Source organism: Malaclemys terrapin, chromosome 8 (genome assembly GCF_027887155.1).
Source record: "Malaclemys terrapin pileata isolate rMalTer1 chromosome 8, rMalTer1.hap1, whole genome shotgun sequence".
NCBI lineage: Eukaryota > Metazoa > Chordata > Testudines > Emydidae > Malaclemys > Malaclemys terrapin.
The window spans coordinates 49,381,445-49,394,102 of record NC_071512.1 but is presented as its reverse complement, the minus strand read 5'-3'; the positions used below and the strand labels follow the sequence as shown (position 1 = coordinate 49,394,102).

Genomic DNA, 12,658 nt, shown 5'->3' with positions numbered 1-12,658 from the left:
CATTAACTTGTGCTGGTACCTATGAGGGAATTAAGCTAACAGCTGGGTCCATAGGGATCAGAAGCAGTGTGTGAAATATAGTCTGTTTTTCATTACAGAAACACATTGCTTGTGTGAGGAACTGAGATATCTGGTGCATTATAATGAATATTGTGAGACTGTTTCTCCATTTAATTTTGTGTTGCTGCCTACTTGAACTGAAAGGGTTAAGTCAAGCCAGAGCTGGGGATTGGCCTGGGCAGGAAATAGGGACTTAAGGGTATGTCTGCAATGGAGTCTGAGGTGTGATGGCAGCTCAGGTAGATGTACCCATACTAGTTTTACCTGTGTTAGCATGGCTAAAAATAGCAGCGTAGATGTGGTGGCAAGGGCTGTACAAGCACACCAGGGTCCCTTGTTATCTGTTCAAACCTGTGCTGCTGCATCTGCTCTGCTTTTTTAGCAAGGCTAGCACAGGTGTGTTTACTCAAGCTGCAATTACTCCTTCAATTGCAGTGTAGACACCCTAAGAGATAAGACAGCAGCAGATACACACCTACAAAGCAGCTAAGAGTACCATGGGGCTATCACTGGGACATGCTAAAGATCAAAAGACCGTGACTGGTTAAAAGATGCCCCTAATAGAAAGGGACGGGGAAAGTGGTCAGCATGCCCACATGGGTGGTGGGGGGAAGAAATAGGAACTGCAGGCTGGTATGTTCTCGCTAAGCAGGACCTAAGCATCTAGGCCGGGAGTAGTTAAAAGGCAAGATCCATTTGGTTAGGTCTCCCTTTTTGTTGTTTGTAACCCATCATGTTTCTGAAAGCTGTGTTAGTATTCAGCAATAGTGTTTGAGAAGGCTGTGTGGCCTCTGTGCATAAATCAATGGTAACCACTCCCAGATGCATCAACAGCAAGGTCCAAACCCCAGCTGGACTTGCTGAAGTAGTCATGGTTGGTACCCAGGGGGCTATAACACAGGTCCTCGTCTAAGAGTGGGTGAACTGTGGAATTCCACCCAAAGCCTGATACCTGTGGGGTGCATGTGCTGAGACCCTGAGAAGGGATAGCTGTGCAGGTAGCTGCTAAGTGCTTTTTTCAGTAGTCTCTTCTCTGTAGTAAAAGTTCAAACGTAAAACCAGAAGCCATATAATTCACCTCTTTTTAACTGTCAAATAATTATTCTCTTCATTAGACAGCCTTGCAAGAAGTGACTTCCCAAAAGAAAGCAGAAGTTGCAGAGAGAACCCGAAGTCTGGTAAGTATAACTCAATTTAAATGGGATTTGAACAGTAGCCTGCAGTAAGTGATGGAGCTTCTTTTAATATAGCATCAGATTTTTCTGCCTGACTTCTGCTAGCTATGTGCAGTGTGAATGGTTCAGATAATGAAACTTGATTGCATTTTAAAAACCACTTCTATATTTGTATTTCATGGAAACTTGCATGATAAGCATAGAGTTTGGTTTTGATATATCTGGGACTCCAGCTCTTGTAACTAAGTTTTCTAACTCCGGGTCTAAACACAATTTTTGTATTAGTATAGCTATTTCAGTTAAGGATGAGACTTTTATATACCAAAATAATTATCCCAGTACAGACCCTAATGTGGATGCAGTTATATTGGAATAATGGTGCTAAGATCAATATAGCTTATTCCCTTTCCTTTACAGCAATAGCCATACTGGTATAAGCATCTTTATACTGGTATAACTTTGCCCACACAAGAGGTTTTGTAACATTTCAACTGTACTAGAATAGTAAAAGCTGTACAACTTTTGTTTGTAGCCAAGGCCTAAACACTTCCATTCAAAACCTCTATTTTCACCTTTCAGGCTGAAATTTTCCAGGCTTGGTCTCTGCCTGTAAGTGATACTTTGGGCAAGCTGAGTTGAAAGATTTCAGCCTTTAAGAGTGTGAAGAGTGCAGGGGAGGGGAGGAGGCTATAAAAAACAAAATCTTACAACTTTAACTGCTGTAATAATGCTGATACAGATGGAGATGTAAAGTTGAAATTTGGCACAGAAGAAGCCCTCATGGAAAAGTCCCTTTAAGCATTTGAAAATTGGGTTTTAACTTAATCAAATTATGAGCCTTTGAAAATTTCACTTTATATATGCATAATGCAGTTGATATGATGCCCATTTTGTATGTTGCACATCAAATGAAGCTGAGCTCCTTCTTACTGATCCTGTAAGGTGCTTGGGATATATTATTCCCATTGTGCCTTGGCTCCATCTTTCTTCTTTGGAAAGAAAAATATGTAGGTGTTAAGTACATCTGGTCCTAAATCAGAAAAGATAATGGACCATTATAACACTTAAAGTTGTTTAAGTATGCAAGGTGGAAATATTGCTAGTATCTAAAGTTGTAGAACAGCTTTATATTGCACTGTATTAAAGAAAGAAATGATCCCATAACTAAAGACTATATTGTTTCATGCAAATAAAAGCATAGAGTTAAGGCTGAATATGCTACCTTTGGAAATTCCTGATTTGAATGCCTAACTATAGAACTGTGACACCCTTTTAAAGTATCAGAGGGGTAGCTGTGTTAGTCTGGATCTGTAAAAGCAGCAAAGAGTCCTGTGGCACCTTATAGACTAACAGACATATTGGAGCATGAGCTTTCGTGGGTGAATACCCACTTTGTCATGCATCCGACTCTTTTCTCCTTTTAAAGTAGTTAATTTTTGATGGAATAGCTGTATCACCTTTAAGTCTTCAAAGAATGTGAAAACACTCTAGAATGAGTGGGGGAAACAGGGCATCCCCTAAATTCTTGGCAGTAGCCCTTACTTCCTTAGATATTACCTATTTTACAGAGAGGGAGAATATTGGCCAGGACTAGAACTGGGCAAATGGAGGGAAAAAATTATGAATATTCTTGTGAATACAGCTGCCTGTTTAGCTCTACTGGTATTTGTGACCTCTTATTCATTAATATTTGGGTAGTGAATTTCATTGGCAAGAATGTTTGCAGCAAGCACGAGTGCAGCAAAAATAACATGCTGTCATGTAACTCAAAATTGTACCATAATGCACCTACAAAAGGGAGCAGAACTTTGGCATTTGCTGGCCTGAGTGCTTTGCTTGGCAACTGTAACATTCTTAAGAGAATTTAATAGAATTTTGGTTTTTAAAAGAAAAATATTAAAACAAAAATGTTATGATGTAGAACAACTTGTGAGATAGCAGTAAAATGCTGTTCTGCACAAGATGTTCAATGCAGAACCCTGCCTCACTGAACGTCTCTTCTCCCTTCTACTTAAAGCATCAAAAGACAAATAATCACAGCATTATTAAAATTGAGATATCAATGACACACTTTAATTGTCTTGCAAATTAGAATCAGCTAAAAGTGACAATGGCTACTTTGAAAGAAGAACAAGAGCAACTGAAATCAAAAATTGTAGAGTCTCCAGAGGAACTGAAGAATTACAAAGAACATATGAAGGAGACTGTCCAGAAACTCAAGAAAACCAAGGTGAGTCTTGATCACTGTACTATGGCTGCTTTGTACTTATTACAGTCTATTAAATTCCCTCTGTGATGGGCAAGACATGAGTAATGATATGAGTCTGTCTTCTGGCATAATATCGAGATCTGCTTGTGCATATCTTTTAAAAAAGATTAGCAATAGGTGACTAGCAGGGCGTTTAAGAATTTAGTTTATAAAGAAGGAAAACAAAGACATCTGATATTAGGAGAACACCTCCTTTAAGCATGGGATCACAAGAAGTGCTATTGATGATTGTTCCATCTGTAATACTAAACTTAGGGCAGGTCTTCACTACGGGGGGAGAGGGGGGTCGATTTAAGATACGCACATTCAGCTACGCAAATAGCGTAGCTGAATTCGACGTATCGGAGCCGACTTACCCCGCTGTGAGGACAGCGGCAAAATCGACCTCCACGGCTCCCCGTCGACGGCGCTTACTCCCACCTCCGCTGGTGGAGTAAGAGCGTCGATTCGGGGATTGATTGTCGCGTCTGGACGAGACGCGATAATTCAATCCCCGAGAGATGGATTTCTACCCACCGATTCAGGCGGGTAGTGTAGACCTAGCCTTAGAAATGTTGGGTCCCTTGAGCCTGTCCAGCTGACTGCATCCACCATCCTGACACTACCACATATGGCTGGTACTCTTTTGACACCTCTTCCGAGGCCCTGGCCTCTTGACCATGTGCTCCAGGTTCAGAACTACCTCTGTTCTCACTCAGTAGTTCTGAATCTGGAGGGTTGCTTTCTTCTCTCTGGGAACACTTTATCCCAAAATAACAATCTAATTCCAAAATCATCTGACATAGGTTCACTCCAGTTAAAATAGAGGAAGTTAATAAAAAGGAAGCAGATAATTTAAGGTACACAATCAACTTGAAATCTTAGTAAGCTGCAAAAAAAGCAATAGTAGCTTCAGGAACTAAGCATCCTTGAGTCCCCTTTCCAATTTTTGGTTTTCTCATCACTTCTTTGTATTCTTAATGTTTCACTCCTGATGTGTGAAGACTCATGACAAATAAGAGGAAACTAAATGACAATTCAGGGGCAACATTAGAACCTGCCCCTCCCACCCCTAGATATATAATCTGTGAAATGCACAAACTAAATAGGAGAAAAATACAGGAAAATGTTCCTCTAACTTCCTCAATTATATACCTATCTTTTCAGTTACCTGTAAAAATAGTAGGCAGAGAAAGTTTAGACAGTATATATTTAAGTACAAATCTTACAGCCATGAAGTTCATGTTTGGCTGTGTGTCTCATGAGCAGACTGATTCATCTATGCTTCAGTGAAGTTCACAACTTTGCCTTCAGATTTTTCTCCCTGTTTATACAATTTGTTTTTGAGGTGTGAAGTTATTACCATCTGACTTTAATCAAACATCCCTGTGTAATGTCAGTTGAGACTGTGAACATAATTGCACTTCTACTGAGATAGAATTTTCCATTGTATAATTTGCATTCTCTTCCCCAACAGACATTGTAGCACATTGAATAGATAGATTTACTTCCTTATATCTGAAGGTTTGGTTGAGTACAGCACCTAGGTGTCATCCCCGCCTTTCCAAACCAATGGCTTTTTCCTCTGATGCATAATCTTGTTGGCAAACTCAAAATTTACTTCCTTTCAGCAACAATTTTGAAGTTACTTGATTTCTTTAATTCCAGTTTACAACCAGACTTTGAAGGATTAGTTACAAGAGCAAATATGCATTACTGCAGAACATAATAGAAATCACATTTCACTAATTTCTTTAAGTAAATAGCTTTTTCTTGTTTTTTTTGTAAAGCAAGAGGTTATTGAGAAGTATGAAGGTTATCGAGACCTAGTTGAGATTCTGCCATCATGTCAATTGGAGGTGCAATTATACCAAAAGAAAATGCAAAGCCAAGGAGCAAATGTGGAGAGAATGGCCAATATCTCATCAGAGGTTTGTATTATGTACTTGTGTGTCCCCCTCTAACTGCATGTAAGAAATAAATTGCTCTCAATTAAGTACTGGGTTTTAATTTCATGCAAGTGCTGCTCCCTGTTGCTCTATTTTTTTGCTTAGGATATGAATCTGAAAAAACAAACCACTATGCAACAGTACAAGTGATATTTGCTAAAGTGGAATCTATTTCAAAGCAAAGCCTGCTGCCTTCCAGCACCTAGACATAACAGCCAATACCGTATCTATTTTCTTAATCATAATCTTCCATTTGAATAGTTCCTGTTATCCCAAAGGATCCGAAGCTGCTTCAAAACTATTTATAAGCAGCACCATCAAAATGTAGCTATTGTTGGGGTTGAGTATGGTAACTTCCCATAGCACATCTGTAGGTAGGAGGGAAAATTTTGATTTTAAGGTCACAAGGACAAACTCCTGTAAATTTGTTGCCATCTTTAATAGTGGAAGAACTTATTACTATAGAAACATAAGCCAAAATAGCATGTACCGTCTTCTCTTTTTCTAGAGGGTTATTTGTTTGGAGGAGGGAAGTTTGCATTTTAAACTGTTCTTCGTATGGGACGAGTGGAAGCCAAAAGGAGGAAATATTATTGTTCCCAAAATGATCATTTTAACAAGCACCTTAATTTTATCAGTATTACCAACCAGTTTTTTATTGGACAAATTTTTTTGTCATGCTATATAGTACCTATGTAATTTACTGTAGTATATTGCAGTAATTACTGGAAGTCTTAGTGATGTGATCCACCAAGCCTGACCTGTTAAATATTTACAAAGTGTGTTAACTGTTGGATTTCTAGGAAGAATTAACTGGGTTTTCAGACTATCAAAATGAGAATGAGCAAAGTTCTATTTTGGCAAATATCCAATAGAGGGACATTGCATTTCTTTGATTTTATAGAATTGCTTTTCAGTCTTTCTTTCAAAATACTGTAGGTCAGAAATCTCGAGGACCAGATTGAGAATGGACAGATAGAGTTGAAGAATGCCGCGACAGATGAAATGTCCTTAAAGAGACTGGTCAACGCTAAGCGCGAAAAGCTGTCTACGGCTGAAATAAGGATAAAGAAGAAACATGAGGACGTTGAGCAGTACAAGCGCACAGTATTTGAGTATGGATGAGTTGGCATTTCTGCCTGGCGCTACTTTATCTGACATACACTTACAAAAATTCACATCCCTGATACAAACATGTAACAAGTAGTATAGATGGAAATGGTAGTGATGGGGGATAGTTCTGTGAAGACCAGTAATGCTGTAGGCAAGCACTTGGGGACTTGGATCAATAATTGCAATGCGAGTTGACAGCAACTCTTTCAGTGGATTGCTAATTCAATTTATAATGCTTAGCCTTGATTTTTTTTTATCTTTTTAAAGAAAATGTCACACTGGGATAATTTTCCAACTCATCAGACTTCAACAAAGCCCCATTTGCCTTTCATGAATTTTTCATAATTTCCCTTGCCACTTTTGCTCATTATCAAAGCCATTCAAGACCCATAGGGAAATAGGGTCTTGTATCTCAAGGGGGTATTATCCTGATGTGACACGTCTAAAACAAAAGGAAAAGTGTCATTTGATCAAAGCTTCCCAGCTCATCTTCCTTCCTACATGATGCTGCAGGCGCGTTGTAAGGCTGGGCTTGGAACATCACAATCCTTTTCATGATGGCAGACTGTAATATTGTAAACACAGGGCTATGATTTTACTATAAGACCTAGGAGGAGCTGGCCCGTGATAATATTTTAAACACCAGTCTTCAATAGTGTCAAAGGGGGTATGGAACATTACTGGCCAAGTGAACGGAGTGTTGTTTAGGAAGCATCTTCATTTAGATGGGGAAAGTTAACTGAGTGCTCTGGTCCTACTTAAGGGTTCTGCTCTCTGCAGAAAGCTGGGCCAAGAACTTGTGGCAGATCCCCCTGATTTCTGTCACTCCTCTATTAAATTTTGAAGTAACTTAAAGTAAATGGAGGTTTTAATTAAATAAAAAATGAAGGCAGCACAATATAGAATTGTTTGCTTTTGATATTAAATGCTCTTCTAAATTTTTAGTGTAGCTGTAGACTTTTGCATTAACACATAATTGCCTTGTAGATGTTTCCTGTGTTTTGACAATTATGGGCTTTAGCAGCGAAGAAGGGGAGGGAGGTGGCTTTGGGTTTTAGCATCCAGGAGAGCGGAAGGATTTTTGGTGGTGAGCAGGAAAATGAATCTTTTTTTTCCTTTGTGTGTAGGAGCAGAGATGACAAAACTATTCGTTAAGCTTGAATGCCTTGTCCCATCTGACAGCAAGCAGCTGCCTACTTCCCCCACAGTGGGGTGGGTCTTCCCTGTACAGTTCTGGGTCCTGGGGGATGCTGGGGAGGGATGGCACTGGCTGGGCCCATTTTACTCCCCTTCCTACTCCCCCCCACCACAGTGCATCTCCAAGAGCTAGAGACTTAATACTTCAAAACTTATTTTGTGCAGCACAGCTTTGTGGTTGGTTGAATTCTATGGCCAGTTCCACAGGTAGAGAATGGTACAAAATACACAGGTCTAGATATAATAGCACTTTCAATTAGAGATGGTGCAACCTCAGTTCAAAACCTAGCTATATTCTGTCCTGAAGTGTTTTTTTTTTTAAAACAAACTATCCAAATCCTTTTTCAGACCCTGCATTGTCAGACAGCTAATATTTAAACTGTTTTTGAAGCATAATACTAGCTAATTCTCACATCTCCATGATATGGATTAGTATTAACCACATTTTAAAGATGGAGAGACTGAGACCCAGTAAAAGTTGAGATCATGTAGGAATTCTGTGGCTGAGCTGGCATTTGAACTCAAGATTCCAGTCCTACTACACCATGCTGCCTCTAGAGCGGAGGTTCTCAAACTGGGGGGCACAAAATGTATTCTGCATGGGCATGAGAAGCTTTGGGAGAGTGGGTGACCAGTTCTGAAGGCAGCGATGCCGCCAGCAGCAGTGGAGAAGTAAGGGTGGCAATGCCATCCCATGCCACCTTTACTTCTGCACTGCTGCTGGCAGTGGGGCAGCCTTCAGAGCTGGGCACCCGACCAGCAGCCACTGCTTTCCACTCTGCCTTCAGAGCTGGGCAGAGGTATACGTACTTCGGTGGCGTGTGTGTGTGTGTGTGTGTGTGTTCGCAAATGACTACAGACCCAAAGAATGGGGGCAGGATCAAATAAGTTTGAGAACCACTGCTAGAGTATGAAGAATGCATCACTCAACAGTAGAAAAACACTTAGGGCCAGATCCTCAGCTGGTTTAAATTAGTGTAGCTCCATTGAAGTCAATTGGGCAATTTCTGTTTGACAAGTTATATTAACTCCTTTGAGTTTTGTTTCCTGATGCTATATAGCTCTAGGATTTAAGAATGAGTCAACTTTTCTGATGTCCGTGTGATGGAGATAAATTGTACACCTAGATGGATAAATGTTACTTATCCCACAAATGCAACTTTTCCTTCACTCTTGCAAATAACTGTTCTAATTGTAACTTAGAAAATCACTTTCCTTGACATTCATATCCAGTGTGAAATCCATCTTGGTGTTTATATTTAATTTGTGGTGAGGTGATTGGTTCAGCATGAACTATTTCATACCTTCTCGCTTTAGGTATTGTAACAGAGTTCAGGAGAAGAGAGGGGCTGTCTATGAGAAGGTGACGGCGATTCACAAGGAAATCCAGCAAGTCAGATTAAAAGTCCAGCAGCTGAACGAGAACACTGAAAAGGAAAAAATGAAAGCACAGGTATGCAGGAATTCTTCTCTATTAAGTACTGGGGAGGAGAGCTGGGCAAAACTCTTTATTTGCCAAAAAATGCAGTTTCAGCTGACCAGAAACTTTGTGAATTTGACATAAATTTGCCAAATAGTTTCACCCCCCCCCCCCCCAAAACCTCCTCTTCCCCCTCCAAAATCCCTTTGGCACTTAGGCAATATTAACAAACCAGGATGGGAAGGTGATGGTTCTTTCAGAACTTTAGCTCAGTACTTAGGGCACTCACCTGAGCTGTGGAAGACCTAGGCTGAATTCCCTTCGTTGCCTGATGTGGAAAAGGGATTTGTATTTGGGTTTCCCACATTGTAGGAGTGTACCCTCGCCATTAGGCTATGGAATATTCTGGTGAAAACGTCTCTCTCTCCTGTTGAATCTGTTCCACTTCTTATAAATAGTCATAGGAGCAAGAACTTGAACATGGTTATACCAAATCCTTGGGGAATACCTTAACCACCAGGCCATAGTCAGTCTTACTCTTTCCTTGGCCCAGTGACTATAAATGGACATTCATAGTGGCAATTCATAGTGACAACAAAAGTTTTAAGGCGGGCCTGAACACCTCTTCCTCCAGCCCTTTAAAAATGCCTGTAATCAAATGTTTTGGGTTGAATGACTTGTTTTGTTCAACCTAAAATGGATTTTTTTGATTAGTCTAAATTTTTTCAGTTTTGGATTTGGTTCAACCTGAACTAATTTGTTAAGTAGCTCTGATATAACTAGCCAGCTCTTGTGCCTACCCCTTCCCCCCAACACATGCACTCTTCCCTCAGCAGACTTGATGTCTGTAGCAGACTTGATGTCCTGCTGTATGCCAGCTAAAGTCCTTATGAGCTAGGCTCTTCTCAAGTGACCCTTAGGGCTGGTCTAATGGGGGGAGTGTCGATCTAAGATATGCAACTTCAACTACAAGAATAGCGTAGCTGAAGTCGACATATCTTAAATCGAATTAAAATTACTTACTTAGCGTCCTTGCAGCGCGCCACAGCTCCCCCGTCGACTTTGCTTCCGTCTCTCGCTGAGCTGGAGTTCAGCAGTCTACGGGAGAGCGATCGGGGATCGATTTATTGTGTTTACACTACATGTGATAAATCGATCCCCAATAGATCGATCTCTACCCGCTGATTCGGCGGGTAGTGTAGACGTACCCTTAGTCTGTGGGACGGAGGAGAAGGGGACGCTTTGGGGCCATGAAGCAACACATTTGGACTTCATAATACTGCATGAGAGCCCCCAATTGTGTGGATAATAGGCGGTCTGCTGAATCAGTGCTCTCCTCTGAACCGTACAAGGATCAGCGGGCTTGGGAAGGGGAGAGGACTGCATTGTTGCAGGGGGGAATTCCCCTCCTGTGGTCCTCCTGTGATGTGCAGGTCTTGTGGTTGGGGGAGCCAGGCAAAGCTGAAAGGTGAGTGTAGGATAGCCTGATTCCTCTGAATTTTAGGAGATGGCAGTTCCTATCATCCTCACGTCCCTGTGCTCATCTGCTCTATCTTTCCCCTCCTGTTCACTGGATACTCCTGAGCAGCACTGAGCGCAGCTCTGATTCACCCCAAATCTGCCCTGTTGTCTCTTAAATCCTTTGTAAGGCATCAGCATTAACACTGCTGATGGGAGAACCTCATTGACTGACTGACTAACTTTCTCACCTTAGGAGATCTATCTTAACCTGAGGGCTGGCTTGGAGAAATACCATGAAGCTCTGGCAAAGATAGCAGAGAGCTATGCAGCCTCACGAGATGAAAAAACTGCTGAACTAAAGAGGAGAATGCTTTGAGTTCAGACTTCGTGAACTAGCTGTTATACCAGCTTTCATTTGGACTCTGCTTATTGTATTTATCCTCATGTTTGGGTTTAAAATATTGCATTTTATGTGGGAAGCTTCTTCTAAATACCACCTCAGAACACATTTAGTATTCTAGACAGGCCCTGGTACTGTCAACTGATTAACCTTGATAAAAATGGACTTGGACATCCTGTCTGCATTATCTTTCTCAGTTCTGATTCTTCTAGTGGTAAGTTTACCAATTTATCTTGCTTATATAAAATAGTTTGAGGGTTAATTTTGGCTTCTAGTGTAACTACAGTTTTTGCAGAAACTACACTGAGGATGTTGGTTCGGGGTAGCTTTGGTTTGAGTGGAGGTATCTTCTTAGATCTTGTTTGTAGTATTTTTCCAGGTATATTGAACACAGTCTGAATTATCTTAAGTTCCATCTGATTTCGAGACAAGTCTTGCTGAGATCATTGTGATGGGAGAGTGGATTCTTATATAAACTCTGGCTTGCTCTGCCCGTGACGTCCAGCAATAAAGAAGCCGTCAGACGAAAGAGTCCTATTTGGGGAACTACATAATTTCAGTTGGTGTTGCTATGCCTCTTTCTGGAAGCTTGAATCCATGGTTTCTGCTTGGTGTGTATTGAACACCCGTTTGTGTTTGTACAGGAAAAGTCCAGTTTGGGCAGATAACTGAATTAAAAATAAAATGACATGGATTGATATTCATAGTACATTTCTATTGAAACTGCGCTTCTAAAATGTTTGGCCAGACTGCCTTGGAAACATAAAAAGCAACTTTTAAGTAGCTGCTGTAAAGATTTGGATAGCCTAATTTCTCTATTGTGTTCTTTCAGCCTACTTGTTTGTTCATTCTCTTCTTGGTGTAAGTCTTTTAGTTTTTGAGTTTTATGTTTGACCTATGTTTATCCTGAGACAAGGTGTGTGAGGTAATATCTTTTTTTATTTGACTAACTTCTGTTGTTAAAAGACAAGCTTTTGAGTTACTCAGAGCTTCTCTTCAGATCTCATTCTGTTTATCCTGTTTCTTTGGTTAGATTTTCTTCTTCTCCTGGGCTCTGTTCTTGTAATTCTTCAGGACTGAGCCTTTAAATATTAGTTTGTCTATTTATTTCCTCTCTTTTCTGCATTTGGATCTGCTGTTTTCTTCCAATGTCTTTTTCTTGATCGTTGAGACTTTTTAAAGTCACTATGGGTAAAATTTTCAAAAGCACTTAAATAACTTGGATGCTCTTGAAAAGAGGACTTGATAATTTTTGAAAATGTTACCCTTAATCTCAAATCTTCCATTACTTGAACAGTTGGAATATTTTTGTTGATACAACTTCTGGTTTAGATTATTTTAGCCTGTGTACCATATAAATAAAATTTAAATTTGATTACTCATTGGTTTCAGTATATTCATAAGAATGGATATAACTAAAAAGGTACAGGAGAAATGTCAGTAATTTTATAGTAGTTTTAGACCTGTATGTGCAATATCCTTTCAAACTCTGGCCAAAAAAAATCTTTTAATTATGTTTTTAAAGTGATTTCCAAAGGTGCTGACAATGCATAGCTCCCAATGATGTCACTAGGAGTAGTGGATATGCTCAACAACCTCTGAAAACCATTGTCACTTAATAGTAAGGCTAAGATT

The 12,658-nt window shown here is 40.1% G+C and overlaps 1 protein-coding gene across 2 annotated transcripts in view; it reads left to right on the top strand.

Annotated features, from left to right (window-relative positions):
• Positions 1–12,401, top strand: part of NUF2 (NUF2 component of NDC80 kinetochore complex) — a 33,578-nt gene extending 21,177 nt beyond the window's left edge. For both annotated transcript variants that reach the window (XM_054038604.1, XM_054038606.1), the window contains exons 9-14: positions 1,176–1,238; positions 3,328–3,465; positions 5,274–5,414; positions 6,372–6,547; positions 9,060–9,195; positions 10,877–12,401. In XM_054038604.1, coding sequence (XP_053894579.1) covers positions 1,176–1,238; positions 3,328–3,465; positions 5,274–5,414; positions 6,372–6,547; positions 9,060–9,195; positions 10,877–10,999 — 777 coding nt within the window. In that variant the 3' untranslated portion in view covers positions 11,000–12,401. The remainder of the gene's footprint in view (positions 1–1,175; positions 1,239–3,327; positions 3,466–5,273; positions 5,415–6,371; positions 6,548–9,059; positions 9,196–10,876) is intronic.
• The last annotated feature ends 257 nt before the right edge of the window (positions 12,402–12,658 follow it).